At 39.3% G+C, this 23941-nt stretch overlaps 1 protein-coding gene across 1 annotated transcript in view; it reads right to left on the bottom strand.

Moving 5' to 3' along the window:
* Positions 1–23941, bottom strand: part of IL10RA (interleukin 10 receptor subunit alpha) — a 37494-nt gene that overhangs the window by 11268 nt on the left and 2285 nt on the right. Inside the window, exon 3 of the mRNA XM_053691136.1 lies at positions 323–498. Coding sequence (XP_053547111.1) covers positions 323–498 — 176 coding nt within the window. The remainder of the gene's footprint in view (positions 1–322; positions 499–23941) is intronic.

Here is a 23941-nt window from a genome sequence, read left to right as displayed (position 1 = left end):
TAAGCTTTTGTGTGAGTCAAGCTTTGCACGTGGCCTATGTAAATAGATCTGCACCCTTATGGGTGTTAAGTCAGGCATGGGCAATTTGTTTCCAGTTTTGAGACATTATTTGAGCCAAGCCTGGTTGGTATGTTTGAAGGAATCCACTGATCTATCTTTACCTAAGAAAAGCATGATATGTGTGCAGTGTACTCATTGCTGTTCCTTTATATGATCCAAGCATAGGATGTGAGAGGTGTAAACAAAAATAGCTATGTGCTGTTAATAATGTACCCATATTTTGTTCTCCAAAAATATGAGCTGCTGTCTATTTTGGCATTACCGTCTCTATGGTTGAAGCGTGTGGTGTGAACCCAATCTGACGTCTCATTTCCAAGAATAGACCTGACTCTCCCATAATACCCTAGTGTCCGGGGTAACGTCTCCACTGTAAGGTCACAAGACAGGTTGGAAGTAGGGGAGCAATGTGGCACGGTCTGCCAGCTGGCATTACCATATCTGTGTGTAAAAAAGATAAAACTTATTATACAGTACATGAATACACTGTGGTCTGTAATGACATGAAACTGTACACAGAGAAACACATAGCAAACAAGCTGCAGTGTTAATGCACTATGTAGTAATGTACAATGCAACTACATATCATACCAAACATACTACATTTTATAATGGTGTGAAGTGCCTATACCCTATTCATGAATATGCAGCACTGTTAAATATGGTACAGTCTGGCAAATGTCATTACATATAACTTACCCAGATAATGAACACACTGCTCTGCTCTGTCTGTACCATGACACATTTAGGCCTAGATTTAGAGTTTGGCGGTAGCCGTGAAAACCAGCGTTAGAGGCTCCTAACGCTGGTTTTAGGCTACCGCCGGTATTTGGAGTCAGTCAGGATAGGGTCTAACGCTCACTTTTCAGCCGCGACTTTTCCATACCGCAGATCCCCTTACGTAAATTGCGTATCCTATCTTTTCAATGGGATCTTTCTAACTCCGGTATTTAGAGTCGTGGCTGAAGTGAGCGTTAGAAATCTAACGACAAAACTCCAGCCGCAGAAAAAAAACCAGGAGTTAAGAGCTTTTTGGGCTAACGCCGGTTCATAAAGCTCTTAACTACTGTGCTCTAAAGTACACTAACACCCATAAACTACCTATGTACCCCTAAACTGAGGTCCCCCCACATCGCCGCCACTCGATTAAATTTTTTTAACCCCTAATCTGCCGACCGCCACCTACGTTATCCTTATGTACCCCTAATCTGCTGCCCCTAACACCGCCGACCCCTATATTATATTTATTAACCACTAATCTGCCCCCCACAACGTCGCCGCCAACTACCTACACTTATTAACCCCTAATCTGCCGAGCGGACCACACCGCTACTCTATTAAATTTATTAACCCCTAAAGCTAATTCTAACCCTAACCCTAACACCCCCCTAAGTTAAATATAATTTTATTCTAACGAAATAAATTAACTCTTATTAAATAAATTATTCCTATTTAAAGCTAAATACTTACCTGTAAAATAAACCCTAATATAGCTACAATATAACGAATAATTACATTGTAGCTATTTTAGGATTAATATTTATTTTACAGGCAACTTTGTAATTATTTTAACCAGGTACAATAGCTATTAAATAGTTAAGAACTATTTAATAGCTACCTAGTTAAAATAATAACAAAATTACCTGCAAAATAAATCCTAACCTAAGTTACAATTAAACCTCACACTATACTATCATTAAATTAATTAAATAAAATACCTACAATTACCTACAATTAAACCTAACACTACACTATCAATAAATTAATTAAATACAATATCTACAAATAACTACAATGAAATATACTAACTAAAGTACAAAAAATAAAAAAGAACTAAGTTACAAAAAATAAAAAAATATTTACAAACATAAGAAAAATATTACAACAATTTTAAACTAATTACACCTACTCTAAGCCCCCTAATAAAATAACAAAGACCCCCAAAATAAAAAATGCCCTACCCTATTCTAAATTACTAAAGTTCAAAGCTCTTTTACCTTACCAGCCCTGAACAGGGCCCTTTGCGGGGCATGCCCCAAAGAATTCAGCTCTTTTGCCTGTAAAAAAAAACATACAATACCCCCCCCAACATTACAACCCACCACCCACATACCCCTAATCTAACCCAAACCCCCCTTAAATAAACACTAAGCCCCTGAAGATCTTCCTACCTTGTCTTCACCATGCCAGGTATGACCGTCCGTTCCAGGCTCCGATATCTTCATCTAAGCCCAAGCGGGGGCTAGACATCCATCATCCGACGGAAGTCCAGAAGAGGCTCCAAAGTCTTCATCCTATCCGGGAAGAAGAGTAGATCCGGACCGGCAACCATCTTCTTCCTAGCGGCATCTTCTATCTTCATCCGATGAGGACCGGCTCCATCCTGAAGACCTCCACCGCGGACCCATCTTCATCCGGCGACGTCCAACTGAAGAATGACGGTTCCTTTAAGGGACGTCATCCAAGATGGCGTCCCTCGAATTCCGATTGGCTGATAGGATTCTATCAGCCAATCGGAATTAAGGTAGGAATATTCTGATTGGCTGATGGAATCAGCCAATCAGAATCAAGTTCAATCCGATTGGCTGATCCGATCAGCCAATCAGATTGAGCTCGCATTCTATTGGATGTTCCGATCAGCCAATAGAATGCGAGCTCAATCTGATTGGCTGATTGGATCAGCCAATCGGATTGAACTTGATTCTGATTGGCTGATTCCATCAGCCAATCAGAATATTCCTACCTTAATTCCGATTGGCTGATAGAATCCTATCAGCCAATCGGAATTCGAGGGACGCCATCTTGGATGACGTCATTTAAAGGAACCGTCATTCGTCGTTCAGTCGTCGGCCAGGATGGATGTTCCGCGTCGGAGGTCTTCAGGATGCTGCCGCTCCGCTCCAGATGGATGACGATAGAAGATGCCGCCTGGATGAAGACTTCAATCGGATGGAAGACCTCTTCTGCCCCGCTTGGATGAAGACTTCTACCGGATCATGGACATCTTCAGCCCCCCGCTTGGGCTTGGATCAGGACATCGGAGGAGCTCTTCTGGACCGATCGGTGAACCTGGTATGGTGAAGATAAGGTAGGAAGATCTTCAGGGGCTTAGTGTTAGGTTTATTTAAGGGGGGTTTGGGTTAGATTAGGGGTATGTGGGTGGTGGGTTGTAATGTTGGGGGGGGGGTATTGTATGGTTTTTTTTACAGGCAAAAGAGCTGAACTTCTTGGGGCATGCCCCGCAAAGGGCCCTGTTCAGGGCTGGTAAGGTAAAAGAGCTTTGAACTTTAGTAATTTAGAATAGGGTAGGGCATTTTTTTATTTTGGGGGGCTTTGTTATTTTATTAGGGGGCTTAGAGTAGGTGTAATTAGTTTAAAATTGTTGTAAGATTTTTCTTATGTTTGTAAATATTTTTTTATTTTTTGTAACTTAGTTCTTTTTTATTTTTTTTACTTTAGTTAGTTTATTTCATTGTAGTAATTTGTAGATATTGTATTTAATTAATGTATTGATAGTGTAGTGTTAGGTTTAATTGTAGGTAATTGTAGATATTTTATTTAATTAATTTAATGATAGTCTAGTGTTAGGTTTAATTGTAACTTAGGTTAGGATTTATTTTACAGGTAATTTTGTTATTATTTTAACTAGGTAACTATTAAATAGTTCTTAACTATTTAATAGCTATTGTACCTGGTTAAAATAATTACAAAGTTGCCTGTAAAATAAATATTAATCCTAAAATAGCTACAATGTAATTATAATTTATATTGTAGCTATATTAGGGTTTATTTTACAGGTAAGTATTTAGCTTTAAATAGGAATAAGTTATTTAATAAGAGTTCATTTATTTCGTTAGATTTAAATTATATTTAACTTAGGGGGGTGTTAGGGTTAGGGTTAGAATTAGCTTTAGGGGTTTAAAAATTTATTAGAATAGCGGTGAGCTCCGGTCGGCAGATTAGGGGTTAATGTTTGAAGTTAGGTGTCGGCGATGTTAGGGAGGGCAGATTAGGGGTTAATACTATTTATTATAGGGTTAGTGAGGCGGATTAGGGGTTAATAACTTTATTAGAATAGCGGTGTGGTCCGCTCGGCAGATTAGGGGTTAATAAGTGTAGGTAGGTAGCGGCGACGTTGTGGGGGGCAGATTAGGGGTTAATAAATATAATATAGGGGTCGGCGGTGTTAGGGGCAGCAGATTAGGGGTACATAGGGATAATGTAAGTAGCGGCGGTTTACGGAGCGGCAGATTAGGGGTTAATAATAATATGCAGGGGTCAGCGATAGCGGGGGCGGCAGATTAGGGGTTAATAAGTGTAAGGTTAGGGGTGTTTAGACTCGGGGTACATGTTAGGGTGTTAGGTGCAGACGTAGGAAGTGTTTCCCCATAGGAAACAAAGGGGCTGCGTTAGGAGCTGAACGCGGCTTTTTTGCAGGTGTTAGGTTTTTTTTCAGCTCAAACAGCCCCATTGCTTTCTATGGGGGAATCGTGCACGAGCACGTTTTTGAGGCTGGCCGCGTCCGTAAGCAACTCTGGTATCGAGAGTTGCAGTAGCGTTAAATATGCCTGTACGCTCCCTTTTTGGAGCCTAATGCAGCCATTCTGTGGACTCTCAATACCAGAGTTATTTTAAAGGTGCGGCCAGAAAAAAGGCAGCGTTAGCTACGCGGGTCGTTACCGACAAAACTCTAAATCTAGCCGTTATACTGATAAACATGCTGCTGTGTATAAGGCACATTTATACTGATAAACATGCTGCTGTGTATAACGGCACATTTATACTGATAAACATGCTGCTGTGTATAAGGCACATTTATACTGATAAACATGCTGCTGTGTATAAGGCACATTTATACTGATAAACATGCTGCTGTGTATAAGGCACATTTATTCTGATAAACATGCTGCTGTGTATAAGGCACATTTATACTGATAAACATGCTGCTGTGTATAAGGCACATTTATACTGATAAACATGCTGCTGTGTATAAGGCACATTTATACTGATAAACATGCTGCTGTGTATAAGGCACATTTATACTGATAAGCATGCTGCTGTGTATAAGGCACATTTATACTGATGTACATGCTGCTGTGTATAAGGCACATTTATACTGATAAACATGCTGCTGTGTATAAGGCACATTTATACTGATAAACATGCTGCTGTGTATAAGGCACATTTATACTGATGTACATGCTGCTGTGTATAAGGCACATTTATACTGATAAACATGCTGCTGTGTATAAGGCACATTTATACTGATAAACATGCTGCTGTGTATAAGGCACATTTATACTGATAAACATGCTGCTGTGTATAACAGCACATTTTTACTGATAAACATGCTGCTGTGTATAAGGCACATTTATACTGATAAACATGCTGCTGTGTATAAGGCACATTTATACTGATAAACATGCTGCTGTGTATAACGGCACATTTATACTGATAAACATGCTGCTGTGTATAAGGCACATTTATACTGATAAACATGCTGCTGTGTATAAGGCACATTTATACTGATAAACATGCTGCTGTGTATAAGGAACATTTATACTAATAAGCATGCTGCTGTGTATAAGGCACATTTATACTGATAAGCATGCTGCTGTGTATAGGGCACATTTATACTGATAAACATGCTGCTGTGTATAAGGCACTTTTATACTGATAAGCATGCTGCTGTGTATAAGGCACATTTATACTGATAAGCATGCTGCTGTGTATAAGGCACATTTATACTGATAAACATGCTGCTGTGTATAAGGCACATTTATACTGATAAACATGCTGCTGTGTATAAGGCACATTTATACTGATAAACATGCTGCTGTGTATAAGGCACATTTATACTGATAAACATGCTGCTGTGTATAAGGCAAATTTATACTGATAAACATGCTGCTGTGTATAAGGCACATTTATACTGATAAGCATGCTGCTGTGTATAAGGCACATTTATACTGATAAACATGCTGCTGTGTATAAGGCACATTTATACTGATAAACATGCTGCTGTGTATAACGGCACATTTATACTGATAAACATGCTGCTGTGTATAAGGCACATTTATACTAATAAGCATGCTGCTGTGTATAAGGCACATTTATACTGATAAGCATGCTGCTGTGTATAAGGCACATTTATACTGATAAACATGCTTCTGTGTATAAGGCACATTTATACTGATAAGCATGCTGCTGTGTATAAGGCACATTTATACTGATAAACATGCTGCTGTGTATAAGGCACATTTATACTGATAAGCATGCTGCTGTGTATAAGGCACATTTATACTGATAAGCATGCTGCTGTGTATAAGGCACATTTATACTGATAAACATGCCGCTGTGTATAAGGCACATTTATACTGAAAGCATGCTGCTCTGTATAAGGCACATTTATACTGATAAGCATGCTGCTGTGTATAAGGCACATTTATACTGATAAGCATGCTGCTGTGTATAAGGCACATTTATACTGATAAACATGCTGCTGTGTATAAGGCACATTTATACTGATAAGCATGCTGCTGTGTATAAGGCACATTTATACTGATAAGCATGCTGCTGTGTATAAGGCACATTTATACTGATAAACATGCTGCTGTGTATAAGGCACATTTATACTGATAAACATGCTGCTGTGTATAAGGCACATTTATACTGATAAACATGCTGCTGTGTATAAGGCACATTTATACTGATAAACATGCTGCTGTGTATAAGGCACATTTATACTGATAAACATGCTGCTGTGTATAACGGCACATTTATACTGATAAACATGCTGCTGTGTATAAGGCACATTTATACTGATAAACATGCTGCTATGTATAAGGCACATTATACTGATAAACATGCTGCTGTGTATAACGGCACATTTATACTGATAAACATGCTGCTGTGTATAAGGCACATTTATACTGATAAACATGCTGCTGTGTATAAGGCACATTTATACTGATAAACATGCTGCTGTGTATAAGGCACATTTATACTGATAAGCATGCTGCTGTGTATAAGGCACATTTATACTGATAAGCATGCTGCTGTGTATAAGGCACATTTATACTGATAAGCATGCTGCTGTGTATAAGGCACATTTATACTGATAAACATGCTGCTGTGTATAAGGCACATTTATACTGATAAACATGCTGCTGTGTATATGGCACATTTATACTGATAAACATGCTGCTGTGTATAAGGCACATTTATACTGATAAACATGCTGCTGTGTATAAGGCACATTTATACTGATAAACATGCTGCTGTGTATAAGGCACATTTATACTGATAAGCATGCTGCTGTGTATAAGGCACATTTATACTGATAAACATGCTGCTGTGTATAAGGCACATTTATACTGATAAACATGCTGCTGTGTATAACGGCACATTTATACTGATAAACATGCTGCTGTGTATAAGGCACATTTATACTGATAAGCATGCTGCTGTGTATAAGGCACATTTATACTGATAAACATGCTTCTGTGTATAAGGCACATTTATACTGATAAGCATGCTGCTGTGTATAAGGCACATTTATATTGATAACATGCTGCTGTGTATAAGGCACATTTATACTAATAAGCATGCTGCTGTGTATAAGGCACATTTATACTGATAAGCATGCTGCTGTGTATAAGGCACATTTATACTGATAAACATGCCGCTGTGTATAAGGCACATTTATACTGATAAGCATGCTGCTCTGTATAAGGCACATTTATACTGATAAGCATGCTGCTGTGTATAAGGCACATTTATACTGATAAGCATGCTGCTGTGTATAAGGCACATTTATACTGATAAACATGCTGCTGTGTATAAGGCACATTTATACTGATAAGCATGCTGCTGTGTATAAGGCACATTTATACTGATAAGCATGCTGCTGTGTATAAGGCACATTTATACTGATAAACATGCTGCTGTGTATAAGGCACATTTATTCTGATAAACATGCTGCTGTGTATAAGGCACATTTATACTGATAAACATGCTGCTGTGTATAAGGCACATTTATACTGATAAACATGCTGCTGTGTATAAGGCACATTTATACTGATAAACATGCTGCTGTGTATAACGGCACATTTATACTGATAAACATGCTGCTGTGTATAACGGCACATTTATACTGATAAACATGCTGCTGTGTATAAGGCACATTTATACTGATAAACATGCTGCTGTGTATAACGGCACATTTATACTGATAAACATGCTGCTGTGTATAAGGCACATTTATACTGATAAACATGCTGCTGTGTATAAGGCACATTTATACTGATAAACATGCTGCTGTGTATAAGGCACATTTATACTGATAAGCATGCTGCTGTGTATAAGGCACATTTATACTGATGTACATGCTGCTGTGTATAAGGCACATTTATACTGATAAACATGCTGCTGTGTATAAGGCACATTTATACTGATAAACATGCTGCTGTGTATAAGGCACATTTATACTGATGTACATGCTGCTGTGTATAAGGCACATTTATACTGATAAACATGCTGCTGTGTATAAGGCACATTTATACTGATAAACATGCTGCTGTGTATAAGGCACATTTATACTGATAAACATGCTGCTGTGTATAACGGCACATTTTTACTGATAAACATGCTGCTGTGTATAAGGCACATTTATACTGATAAACATGCTGCTGTGTATAAGGCACATTTATACTGATAAACATGCTGCTATGTATAACGGCACATTTATACTGATAAACATGCTGCTGTGTATAAGGCACATTTATACTGATAAACATGCTGCTGTGTATAAGGCACATTTATACTGATAAACATGCTGCTGTGTATAAGGAACATTTATACTAATAAGCATGCTGCTGTGTATAAGGCACATTTATACTGATAAGCATGCTGCTGTGTATAGGGCACATTTATACTGATAAACATGCTGCTGTGTATAAGGCACTTTTATACTGATAAGCATGCTGCTGTGTATAAGGCACATTTAAACTGATAAGCATGCTGCTGTGTATAAGGCACATTTATACTGATAAACATGCTGCTGTGTATAAGGCACATTTATACTGATAAACATGCTGCTGTGTATATGGCACATTTATACTGATAAACATGCTGCTGTGTATAAGGCACATTTATACTGATAAACATGCTGCTGTGTATAAGGCAAATTTATACTGATAAACATGCTGCTGTGTATAAGGCACATTTATACTGATAAGCATGCTGCTGTGTATAAGGCACATTTATACTGATAAACATGCTGCTGTGTATAAGGCACATTTATACTGATAAACATGCTGCTGTGTATAACAGCACATTTATACTGATAAACATGCTGCTGTGTATAAGGCACATTTATACTAATAAGCATGCTGCTGTGTATAAGGCACATTTATACTGATAAGCATGCTGCTGTGTATAAGGCACATTTATACTGATAAACATGCTTCTGTGTATAAGGCACATTTATACTGATAAGCATGCTGCTGTGTATAAGGCACATTTATACTGATAAACATGCTGCTGTGTATAAGGCACATTTATACTGATAAGCATGCTGCTGTGTATAAGGCACATTTATACTGATAAGCATGCTGCTGTGTATAAGGCACATTTATACTGATAAACATGCCGCTGTGTATAAGGCACATTTATACTGATAAGCATGCTGCTCTGTATAAGGCACATTTATACTGATAAGCATGCTGCTGTGTATAAGGCACATTTATACTGATAAGCATGCTGCTGTGTATAAGGCACATTTATACTGATAAACATGCTGCTGTGTATAAGGCACATTTATACTGATAAGCATGCTGCTGTGTATAAGGCACATTTATACTGATAAGCATGCTGCTGTGTATAAGGCACATTTATACTGATAAACATGCTGCTGTGTATAAGGCACATTTATTCTGATAAACATGCTGCTGTGTATAAGGCACATTTATACTGATAAACATGCTGCTGTGTATAAGGCACATTTATACTGATAAACATGCTGCTGTGTATAAGGCACATTTATACTGATAAACATGCTGCTGTGTATAACGGCACATTTATACTGATAAACATGCTGCTGTGTATAAGGCACATTTATACTGATAAACATGCTGCTGTGTATAAGGCACATTTATACTGATAAACATGCTGCTGTGTATAACGGCACATTTATACTGATAAACATGCTGCTGTGTATAAGGCACATTTATACTGATAAACATGCTGCTGTGTATAAGGCACATTTATACTGATAAACATGCTGCTGTGTATAAGGCACATTTATACTGATAAGCATGCTGCTGTGTATAAGGCACATTTATACTGATAAACATGCTGCTGTGTATAAGGCACATTTATACTGATAAACATGCTGCTGTGTATAAGGCACATTTATACTGATAAACATGCTGCTGTGTATAAGGCACATTTATACTGATAAGCATGCTGCTGTGTATAAGGCACATTTATACTGATAAACATGCTGCTGTGTATAAGGCACATTTATACTGATAAGCATGCTGCTGTGTATAAGGCACATTTATACTGAAAAACATGCTGCTGTGTATAAGGCACATTTATACTGATAAGCATGCTGCTGTGTATAAGGCACATTTATACTGATAAACATGCTTCTGTGTATAAGGCACATTTATACTGATAAGCATGCTGCTGTGTATAAGGCACATTTATACTGATAAACATGCTGCTGTGTATAAGGCACATTTATACTAATAAGCATGCTGCTGTGTATAAGGCACATTTATACTGATAAGCATGCTGCTGTGTATAAGGCACATTTATACTGATAAACATGCCGCTGTGTATAAGGCACATTTATACTGATAAGCATGCTGCTCTGTATAAGGCACATTTATACTGATAAGCATGCTGCTGTGTATAAGGCACATTTATACTGATAAGCATGCTGCTGTGTATAAGGCACATTTATACTGATAAACATGCTGCTGTGTATAAGGCACATTTATACTGATAAGCATGCTGCTGTGTATAAGGCACATTTATACTGATAAGCATGCTGCTGTGTATAAGGCACATTTATACTGATAAACATGCTGCTGTGTATAAGGCACATTTATTCTGATAAACATGCTGCTGTGTATAAGGCACATTTATACTGATAAACATGCTGCTGTGTATAAGGCACATTTATACTGATAAACATGCTGCTGTGTATAAGGCACATTTATACTGATAAACATGCTGCTGTGTATAACGGCACATTTATACTGATAAACATGCTGCTGTGTATAAGGCACATTTATACTGATAAACATGCTGCTGTGTATAAGGCACATTTATACTGATAAACATGCTGCTGTGTATAACGGCACATTTATACTGATAAACATGCTGCTGTGTATAAGGCACATTTATACTGATAAACATGCTGCTGTGTATAAGGCACATTTATACTGATAAACATGCTGCTGTGTATAAGGCACATTTATACTGATAAACATGCTGCTGTGTATAAGGCACATTTATACTGATAAACATGCTGCTGTGTATAAGGCACATTTATACTGATAAGCATGCTGCTGTGTATAAGGCACATTTATACTGATGTACATGCTGCTGTGTATAAGGCACATTTATACTGATAAACATGCTGCTGTGTATAAGGCACATTTATACTGATAAACATGCTGCTGTGTATAAGGCACATTTATACTGATGTACATGCTGCTGTGTATAAGGCACATTTATACTGATAAACATGCTGCTGTGTATAAGGCACATTTATACTGATAAACATGCTGCTGTGTATAAGGCACATTTATACTGATAAACATGCTGCTGTGTATAACGGCACATTTTTACTGATAAACATGCTGCTGTGTATAAGGCAACATTTATACTGATAAACATGCTGCTGTGTATAAGGCACATTTATACTGATAAACATGCTGCTGTGTATAACGGCACATTTATACTGATAAACATGCTGCTGTGTATAAGGCACATTTATACTGATAAACATGCTGCTGTGTATAAGGCACATTTATACTGATAAACATGCTGCTGTGTATAAGGAACATTTATACTAATAAGCATGCTGCTGTGTATAAGGCACATTTATACTGATAAGCATGCTGCTGTGTATAGGGCACATTTATACTGATAAACATGCTGCTGTGTATAAGGCACTTTTATACTGATAAGCATGCTGCTGTGTATAAGGCACATTTATACTGATAAGCATGCTGCTGTGTATAAGGCACATTTATACTGATAAACATGCTGCTGTGTATAAGGCACATTTATACTGATAAACATGCTGCTGTGTATAAGGCACATTTATACTGATAAACATGCTGCTGTGTATAAGGCACATTTATACTGATAAACATGCTGCTGTGTATAAGGCAAATTTATACTGATAAACATGCTGCTGTGTATAAGGCACATTTATACTGATAAGCATGCTGCTGTGTATAAGGCACATTTATACTGATAAACATGCTGCTGTGTATAAGGCACATTCATACTGATAAACATGCTGCTGTGTATAACGGCACATTTATACTGATAAACATGCTGCTGTGTATAAGGCACATTTATACTAATAAGCATGCTGCTGTGTATAAGGCACATTTATACTGATAAGCATGCTGCTGTGTATAAGGCACATTTATACTGATAAACATGCTTCTGTGTATAAGGCACATTTATACTGATAAGCATGCTGCTGTGTATAAGGCACATTTATACTGATAAACATGCTGCTGTGTATAAGGCACATTTATACTAATAAGCATGCTGCTGTGTATAAGGCACATTTATACTGATAAGCATGCTGCTGTGTATAAGGCACATTTATACTGATAAACATGCCGCTGTGTATAAGGCACATTTATACTGATAAGCATGCTGCTCTGTATAAGGCACATTTATACTGATAAGCATGCTGCTGTGTATAAGGCACATTTATACTGATAAGCATGCTGCTGTGTATAAGGCACATTTATACTGATAAACATGCTGCTGTGTATAAGGCACATTTATACTGATAAGCATGCTGCTGTGTATAAGGCACATTTATACTGATAAGCATGCTGCTGTGTATAAGGCACATTTATACTGATAAACATGCTGCTGTGTATAAGGCACATTTATTCTGATAAACATGCTGCTGTGTATAAGGCACATTTATACTGATAAACATGCTGCTGTGTATAAGGCACATTTATACTGATAAACATGCTGCTGTGTATAAGGCACATTTATACTGATAAACATGCTGCTGTGTATAACGGCACATTTATACTGATAAACATGCTGCTGTGTATAAGGCACATTTATACTGATAAACATGCTGCTGTGTATAAGGCACATTTATACTGATAAACATGCTGCTGTGTATAACGGCACATTTATACTGATAAACATGCTGCTGTGTATAAGGCACATTTATACTGATAAACATGCTGCTGTGTATAAGGCACATTTATACTGATAAACATGCTGCTGTGTATAAGGCACATTTATACTGATAAGCATGCTGCTGTGTATAAGGCACATTTATACTGATAAGCATGCTGCTGTGTATAAGGCACATTTATACTGATAAGCATGCTGCTGTGTATAAGGCACATTTATACTGATAAACATGCTGCTGTGTATAAGGCACATTTATACTGATAAACATGCTGCTGTGTATATGGCACATTTATACTGATAAACATGCTGCTGTGTATAAGGCACATTTATACTGATAAACATGCTGCTGTGTATAAGGCACATTTATACTGATAAACATGCTGCTGTGTATAAGGCACATTTATACTGATAAGCATGCTGCTGTGTATAAGGCACATTTATACTGATAAACATGCTGCTGTGTATAAGGCACATTTATACTGATAAACATGCTGCTGTGTATAACGGCACATTTATACTGATAAACATGCTGCTGTGTATAAGGCACATTTATACTAATAAGCATGCTGCTGTGTATAAGGCACATTTATACTGATAAGCATGCTGCTGTGTATAAGGCACATTTATACTGATAAACATGCTTCTGTGTATAAGGCACATTTATACTGATAAGCATGCTGCTGTGTATAAGGCACATTTATACTGATAAACATGCTGCTGTGTATAAGGCACATTTATACTAATAAGCATGCTGCTGTGTATAAGGCACATTTATACTGATAAGCATGCTGCTGTGTATAAGGCACATTTATACTGATAAACATGCCGCTGTGTATAAGGCACATTTATACTGATAAGCATGCTGCTCTGTATAAGGCACATTTATACTGATAAGCATGCTGCTGTGTATAAGGCACATTTATACTGATAAGCATGCTGCTGTGTATAAGGCACATTTATACTGATAAACATGCTGCTGTGTATAAGGCACATTTATACTGATAAGCATGCTGCTGTGTATAAGGCACATTTATACTGATAAGCATGCTGCTGTGTATAAGGCACATTTATACTGATAAACATGCTGCTGTGTATAAGGCACATTTATTCTGATAAACATGCTGCTGTGTATAAGGCACATTTATACTGATAAACATGCTGCTGTGTATAAGGCACATTTATACTGATAAACATGCTGCTGTGTATAACGGCACATTTATACTGATAAACATGCTGCTGTGTATAAGGCACATTTATACTGATAAACATGCTGCTGTGTATAAGGCACATTTATACTGATAAACATGCTGCTGTGTATAAGGCACATTTATACTGATAAGCATGCTGCTGTGTATAAGGCACATTTATACTGATAAACATGCTGCTGTGTATAAGGCACATTTATACTGATAAACATGCTGCTGTGTATAAGGCACATTTATACTGATAAACATGCTGCTGTGTATAAGGCACATTTATACTGATAAGCATGCTGCTGTGTATAAGGCACATTTATACTGATAAACATGCTGCTGTGTATAAGGCACATTTATACTGATAAGCATGCTGCTGTGTATAAGGCACATTTATACTGATAAACATGCTGCTGTGTATAAGGCACATTTATACTGATAAACATGCTGCTGTGTATAAGGCAAATTTATACTGATAAACATGCTGCTGTGTATAAGGCACATTTATACTGATAAACATGCTGCTGTGTATAAGGCACCTTTATGCTGATAAACATGCTGCTGTGTATAAGCCACATTTATACTGATAATTTAAAACATGTGGCTGTGAACTCACTGCACTGTATAATGACATTGTTTCACTGATAATGAACTCTTTGCACTGTATAATGGCATAGTTTAACTAATAATGCACTCTCTGCACTGTATAATGACATAATTTCACTAATAATGAACTCTCTGCACTGTATAATGACATCATTTCACTAATAATTAACTCTTTATACTGTATAATGACATAGTTTCACTAAAAATTAACTCTCTGCACTGTATAATGACATTGTTTCACTAATAATGAACTCTCTGCACTGTATAATGACATCATTTTACTAATAATGAACTCACTGCACTGTATAATGACATTGTTTCCCTAATAATTAACTCTTTGTACTGTATAATGACATAGTTTCACTAATAATGAACTCTGCACTGTATAATGACATAGTTTCACTAATAATGAACTACCTGCACTGTATAATGACATTGTTTCACTAATAATGAACTACCTGCACTGTATAATGACATTGTTTCACTAATAATTAACTCTTTGTACTGTATAATGACATAGTTTCACTAATAATGAACTCTCTGCACTGTATAATGACATTGTTTCACTAATAATGAACTCTTTGTACTGTATAATGACATAGTTTCACTAATAATGAACTCTGCACAATGACATTGTTTCACAAATAATGAACTCTCTGCACTGTATAATGACATCATTTTACTAATAATGAACTCTCTGCACTGTATAATGACATCATTTTACTAATAATGAACTACCTGCACTGTATAATGACATTGTTTCACTAATAATGAACTCTTTGTACTGTATAATGAAATAGTTTCACTAATAATGAACTCTCTGCACTGTATAATGACATTGTTTCACTAATAATGAACTCTTTGTACTGTATAATGACATAGTTTCACTAATAATGAACTCTGCACAATGACATTGTTTCACAAATAATGAACTCTCTGCACTGTATAATGACATCATTTTACTAATAATGAACTCTCTGCACTGTATAATGACATCATTTTACTAATAATGTACTACCTGCACTGTATAATGACATTGTTTCACTAATAATGAACTCTTTGTACTGTATAATGAAATAGTTTCACTAATAATGAACTACCTGCACTGTATAATGACATTGTTTCACTAATAATGAACTCTCTGCACTGTATAATGACATCATTTTTTTTTTTTTTTTAATATTCTTTTTTTTATTAAGGACATAAGAAAATGTACAGAGAGATTCACATTTTTACATCCAAGACAGTTATAACACGAACAAATGAAGATTTGTATACATAAATATCGGTAGATATAGAGTCAATAACGCCATACATCATTATCTCATGTCCCTCTTTTTTTGAGTTTCACTTACTATCCATTTCTTATGGAGAATTAACAAGCTGTAAATTTTCTTTTTAAACTCAAACTTAACCTAACTATAACTTGAACTTAAACTAATCAGCCATGCGGTGTCCCAACTATTATCATAGAATGAGTCAGTCTTATTCTAACTGTGAAGGTAAAAAAAAAAAAAAAACCCAGAAAAGAGAAAGGGGGGATCCAAAAGGATCCAAAGAGGGGGGGCAAACAAATGGTAGCAAGGACGGGTAGGCGGTGTTAGCTCATTAGATATTAATAATCTCTCTCCCCTCTCCCCCACCCCCCCGTGTCTGGTATAAGAATGTCCACTCTCCCCTCAGAGAGGCTGTCAGCATATATTCAGTGTGTGCAAAAGGAGACAATAACTGTTTTTGTGCTTCTAAGGTTAGAGTATCGATAAATTTCCGCCATTTAGTAATAAAGTGTTTAAGTCTTCTGTCGGTGTCCATTTTGGTGTCTAGCTGTTCGATAAGCAATTGTTTGTGCAAGTTGTGTTTAAATGCATTAAAGGTAGGAGCAGAGCTCCCTGTCCAAACCCCAAGTATCACCTTTCTGGCCATTAGAATCATAGTAGTGAGTATTGGGATGTGTCTAGGGTCCTGCTCCCCCCATTCCAAGAAGCAGATTTGCTCTGTTTCTATCTTGACCCTGATTTTAATGACATTTGTGATCCAGAAGGCTATCCTACCCCAAAATTGCCTAACTCGTGGGCAGGTAGAGAAGAAATGAAGAAAATCTGGATCACGTAACTTGCACCTATTACATTCGTTCACCACTCCCTGCTTCCATTTGGCTAGTCTTCGTGGGATAATATAATCCTTATGCAACATCCGTATCTGAGATTCTCTCAGAGTCATAGACAGTGTTGCTCTTTTAACATTCTCTATGCTCCTTTGAATTAGTTCTGATAGATCTTCCCTCTCTAGGTGTCCCCTCCATTTATTTTCTAACATGGTTAGGTGTTTAGATTCCGTGTGGTTTAGCAGTGTTTTGTATATTCCTGAGATAGAAAAGCTTCCTAGCTTATAGGCTGATATCGAGATGTGGAATGCGTGCGGGTCCCAAAATTGTGAGTCTTCCCTAATTAGCTGGTCAATGTAATGCCTCATCTGAAGATAGGCATAAAAGTGGGCCCTCGGTAGCCCGTATTGAGTTTGCAGATCCTCAAAGGACCTGACGCATCTTCTAGAAAGGTCTAGAGCATCCCCCACCGAACCCAATCCCCTAGTCTCCCAGACAGTAAATGGGGAGGTGTCAATCCCAGGGGGGAAACAGGTGTTGTTTCTCAGTGGGGTTAACCTGGGAGATGCATAACAACGGCCAATATAACCAAGAGCCAGTCGCCACGCCCTCAGCACGTCTTTATAAAGGAAGCTGTCCTTGGTTTCCGTGGGGATGCTATTAGGCTGAGCATAGGGTAGGAATGAGGGATCCAGTCCCCCCAGAGCATGCTTCTCCAATTCCGGAGTATAGAAGTGTTCTGTTCTGAGTTGCCAGTCCAGCATGAGGCGGCCTAGCGTTGCCCAGTTATACAGTTTCAGGTCGGGGAGACCCAGTCCACCACATGAGGGGCGTGCATATAATTTTGTTAGTGCTATTCGAGGTTTACCCCCTCTCCACAGAAACCCAGATAGGGCCCTTGTGTATAGCGCCATGTCTTTTCTAGTGATCAGAAACGGTAGCATCAAGAGGGGATACAGGATCCGTGGTAAGATTACCATTTTTACTAAGTGGATTCGTCCTGTGAGGGAAATCGGCAGACTCCTCCATCCCTCCAAGGTTTGTGCCAGGTCACGACACACCCGCGTGATATTATCATGGTATAAGGTTTGCCTGTTGGTGGACAGTTGAATGCCCAGATAAGTAAGTGTGGCTTTGGCCTCCTGAAATGGGTAGGAGCATAATTGTGTCTTGCGCTTCCGAAGCCACAGGATTTCTGATTTAGTTTGGTTTATTCTATAACCCGAGAAAGATCCGAAGGCTTCAATTGTCGCCAAGATTTTCGGGATGTGTTTTGCCGGATGTTCCACGAATAGGAGCATGTCATCCGCATAAAGTGCTAGATGCAGCCTCTCATTTCCTAACATCATGCCCGGGTAGACCTTACGTAGTTTTACAGCCAATGGCTCCAGAGCCAAGTTAAAAAGGAGGGGGGATAAGGGGCACCCCTGGCGAGTGCCCCTTTGTAGAGTAATGCGCGGTGAGAACAACCCGTTAGCCATAATGGAAATCCATGGGGCCGTGTATATGTTGCCAATATAGTGAAGGAATGGTCCCGAGAAGCCAAAACGTCTCAACACATCCATCAAATGGCCCCATTCCACCCTGTCGAAGGCCTTCTCCGCATCCAGGGATAGCAGGAAGGCCTCCGATTGGTCCAATGCCTCCGGACGTCCCGGCCTGTTCTCGTAGTGTGCTATGGAGTGCAGCACCCGTCGCACGTTAGTCACAGATGTTCTGCGGCACATGAATCCGGTTTGATCCGGGTGAATAATATCTGTCAAGATTACTTTGAGCCTGTCGGCCAAGATCTTCATTAGTATCTTGTAGTCCGAATTAAGCAGGGAGATGGGGCGGTAGGACTCCGGGAAACCGGGGTGTTTCCCTGGCTTCGGGATTAATGACACATGTGCCATTGTGAACACCTGAGAAGGCGACACCAAGTCCCTATAATATAAGTTGTATAATTTAGTTAAGGTAGGTGTGATCTGGGGTTTGAGCATTTTGAAGAACTCAGCAGGGAGGCCGTCGGGGCCCGCCGCCTTCCCATTAGACATAGAGGAGATAGATTTTAGAATTTCATCAGGAGAGATGGGTGAGTTAAGGGTCGCCACTTGTTCTTCCCTGAGTTGTGGGAGATCAAGATCCCTCCAGAAGGATGTTATGACCTCTTGAGAGGGCTGCTTCTGGCTAGTATATAGGGTGGTGTAGTAGTCCGCCAAGGCTTTCACTATGGACTCTGGGGTTTTATGTGTCTTGTTACGGTAGGAGATAGCCGCAATAGGTTTACGAGCCGTCCGCTTGTTTACCAGCGAAGCCAACAGCCTACCAGATCTGTCTCCCTCTCTGTAATATTTAGCATTGGTTCTGAGGAGTTGCGTAACCGCTTGGTGACCCAGAAATACATCCAGTTCGCCTTTGGTTTCAAGATACTTGTCTCTTAGGGCTTGGCACGGGTTGCCACAGTATGCTTGGTAAGATTCCGTTAGGGCTTCCTGCAGTTTTTGCAGTTTGGCTTGTGTTTTTCTTCGTAAGGCAGCTACATAAGTAATAATGTCGCCTGAAAGAACCGCTTTTGCCGTATTCCAGAACAACTCTGGGTTGTCCTGGTGGGCTTGGTTATCTGTGTAGAAGTCGTTCCACGCATGTGTTAAATGCTTGGCAAAGGCCTCAGAGGCGTAAAGGAAACTCGGGAATCTAAGCGTATTCTTATTGGCAATCACAGCTCCGACCGAGATCATAAGTTCAACTGGTGCATGGTCAGAGACCACCACATTGTGGATCTTGGTTTTGGTAACCCTCGGAATTATGCTAGAGGATATCATAAAGAGATCTATTCGCGATAGTGTTGGAGTGGCTCTAGAGATGCAAGTAAAGTCTTTACTTTCCGAATTTCTTAACCTCCACACATCAACAAGTTGTAGGGCGTTAGAGATTCTAGAGAAAATCTTACGCTCAAAGGTACCATTGCCCCCTGGCCGGCATACCCCCGTCGCACGTTCCGGATCTCGCATTCTATCGCAGATGGGATTTGGTGCTAAATTGAAATCTCCCCCAAGTATGATCTCTAGGCCCGAGAAAGGAATGAGTGTTTGTATGAGTTGTGTCCAGAAGGTAGTAGACTTACAGTTTGGGGCATATATATTACATATTACCAAAACCCTCTGGTTTACTCTAACTTTGACTACTAAAAATCTACCCTCCTTGTCCTTAAGTGTGTGTAAAATCTCAACGTTCCCTCTTTTCCCAAACAGAATTGCAATGCCTCTACTTGAATTAGTGTAGGAGATGTGCTCTACCAAACCCACCCAGTCTCTCTTTAGTTTCTCGTGCTCTGTCTCAGAAAGATGAGTCTCTTGCAATAGTGCAATGTCGGCTCCTAAACGCCTCAAATGTGTCAGTATAGTACTTCTTTTGGCGGGAGAATTAATCCCCCCCACGTTCCATGTTATAAACTTTACCGCCATCTAGGTAATTTCATATGGGCTCGGGTCACGTCGGTCCTGTGTAGGAGAGAGGGAGAGAGAAGGAGGGACACTTGGAAGAAAGGGGTAAAGGAGAGGAAGAGAGAGAGAGGGAAAGAAAAAAAAAAAAAAAAAACCTTCTCTGTTTTCTATGCTTACATTTGTTTTGTACACGTACAGTAGGGTCCTGACCATAATCACATTAATTACTCGCATTTCTGCAAGAAGACTTGGTGGATTGTAGAGTGTTAGGAGGTGGAGTATTTGTTTTACATTTTTATTGTAGTGAACATTTAAACTAATGAATTCTGGATTCGCCACATCCAGATATAGAACCAATGTTCCACTCCTAGGATTAGGTAATAGTATTTTGGCTATGTTAGTTATAAGGAGTAATATATGCAGGCAAATCCTGCAAACAAAAATAAGTGCACAATAGTTGATCAGTATTATTTGACAGAGCATAAGTCTCTGCCGCTCCTTTGGCTGATACAACAATCTCTTATCTAAATAATTAACTGCTCTAACTCCACTGTCCACTAGGAACAGCGCTTCACAGTGCATTGGTCGTGGCTCATTCCAAGAGATAGAAAAAATAAATAAATAAGTAATAAAACAAACAATGCAAACTCTCAATCTAAACATGTCTAGGTAACATTCTAGCATGGGTAAGGTATTTACTTGCATCCCAGAGAGGAAATATGCTGAGTTACATAGTGCCCTGGAGTGGAGCCCGTGTCCCGCATCTGAGCCGTGATTAGCAATAAAGCCAGTGAGCTTTGGCTCCGCAACATCTAGAAGACGGGCCAGAGCCCCACCCCCAGGGGCAAGCAGCAATATCTCAATTACCATATCCAGAAAAAACAGTATGTGCAAGTAATTTCTATATATTAAGATATGTACATTATGTGTAAATGGTTCCCCATGACAATGAAGAGATTGACAACTGTATAAGAGGTCTACTATGCCAGAGGTGACCAATGCATAAAGACAAAATATAACATAACAAATAAAACTAAGTTTCAAACTTAACATATCTGCGAAACACAACAGTACAACAGTTATGACCATAGTCGACTCCATTCAGGGCCTGTTTTGAGGAAATGCTAAGGTGTTCCCACCCTGCTCCCTCATCCCGGGTCTGACCGAGATGATCTAGGCGAGTCCCCCCCGTCCCTATTTTCATTACAACGCAAGTATTCATTAGCCTCTTGTGGGGAGTCGAAAAATCTAGGGCCAGCAGGGGTAAGCAACTTCAGTCTAGCAGGGTACAGAAGGTACACTTTTTTCCCTTTCTTATTTAGGTCAGAACATATGGGCGAAAATTCTTTGCGCTTTCGCAGTAACTCAGCTGAGTAATCTTGGAAGATTAGTAGTTTGGAACCCTCGAATAAGACAGGGGTGGCCTTTCTGTAGGCTCGTAGTATCTCTACCTTAAGCTGAAAATGCAGCAGCCTGATCATAACCTGCCTATGTTGTGTAGTACCTCTGTCTGTTTGTCTCTCTGGACCCACCCTATGGGCCCTTTCTACACTGCCCTTAAAAACAGTTGGGGTCAATTTGAGGAGCCTAGGGAGGGTGTCTTCTATAAAGCCAATGAGGTCTTTGGGTTTTACATTTTCGGGGATTCCTAGAATGCGCAAATTATTGCGGCGTGACCTGTTTTCCAAGTCCTCTAGTCTCTGATGAAGGTTTATATTCTGTTTCAGTAGGGCATCTAGTTGGGTGTCATGTGCTACAGAAGTATCCTCCAACCCTGATACCCTATCTTCCATTTCGGTAAACCTGACAGAAAATTGCTTCATTTCACCCGTTAAGTGATCTAGACCCTTTTGGAGGCTTTCTATCTTTGGGAGGAAAATGGAGGAGAGCTGCTGCACCACCACATGTGTGTCCATAGAATTGACATTGGACTCCTGTCTAGGGGAATGTGCCTCCTGCGGATGGTCAGCAGCTCCCCTGCTCTTAGCTACATGCTTGTTTTTACCAGACATCTTACTCCCAGAGAGAAATCTATCCATGAACCAGCACAATATAGTTTTGTTTTTGCTCAGATATAGAGTGTTAGCAACAAAGAATTATCACAATTGCATTAAAATGACATGCACAAATCTCCTTTCAACAATTAAAGAAATAATAAAATAAAAAAAAATAAAAAAAAAGGGGAAAAATGCAATTTTCTAGTTCTGTTAGAGGCAGCTCTTTGAATATTGCACTTTGCTTTGAAAGAGAGTATTAGCCACTAAAGAGTCACAATAAAGACAGCCAGCAGACATATGCACATCTCCTCTCAGCAGGCAAAGGCATGCAGTTCTCAGTTCTTTTGAGAGCAGGCTTTTGATCAAATACTATTTCCCCAAAGTCCCAGCAATGTTTTGGGTGTTTAGTGTCACAGGTTGGGAAACATAGATAGCATATTGTCAAGAGGAATACTTTAAATGTCTCTCTCTTTTCCTTTTCCTTTCCTTCCTCCTTCCCCTCCCTCTGTCACAAGTATGCAGGTAAGGCAGTAAACCCACTTATAAGCCAGGCGAGGTGACGCAGTTAGGCCTCATTTGTGAATAGCGTCTACTCCTGAGGCTCTAAAAAGTCTGTGCCCGGGGTTGTGATCTTAGGGTGGTAAAAGTGCTTGTAGCGTGATAAAGAGACACTTTTCTCCCACCTGTAAAGTATTAGGTATGTCCCAACCCCAGCTCCTAATAGAGAAGTGTCACTTCACTGTGTTCAGATAAGGGCCTGTGTGTAGGTGTGGATGTGGAACATTACATTACCCTTTCTTCTTCAAGCCGGAGGAGCGCCACTCCAGCACAGATCAAGATCCTTCCTATGTGGCAGTTTGCTGCACGGTCTGAGTCAGATGCTTGCCTTAGCTCCCAGCGTAGGAATTGCCATGTGCGACTCAGCGTGCTTGAACCAAGATGGCGCTCACAATTTTTCGCGCCACTGGAAGCGGTCCGTTGCGGGCGAGCAGGTCCGTTGATGTCCGACGTCGGGCTGTAGCGATCTGTCCTGTGCACTCCTTGTAAGGCTTCTGGGGGGAATCACCCGCTCACTCTTCAGCTCGTCCTCCACTTACAGGATTCCAGACCGTCTCCGGTCAGTTTCAAGCTCGC

This window comes from Bombina bombina, chromosome 8 (genome assembly GCF_027579735.1).
Source record: "Bombina bombina isolate aBomBom1 chromosome 8, aBomBom1.pri, whole genome shotgun sequence".
Classification (NCBI taxonomy): domain Eukaryota; kingdom Metazoa; phylum Chordata; class Amphibia; order Anura; family Bombinatoridae; genus Bombina; species Bombina bombina.
This window is presented reverse-complemented; position numbering and strand designations above follow the sequence as displayed.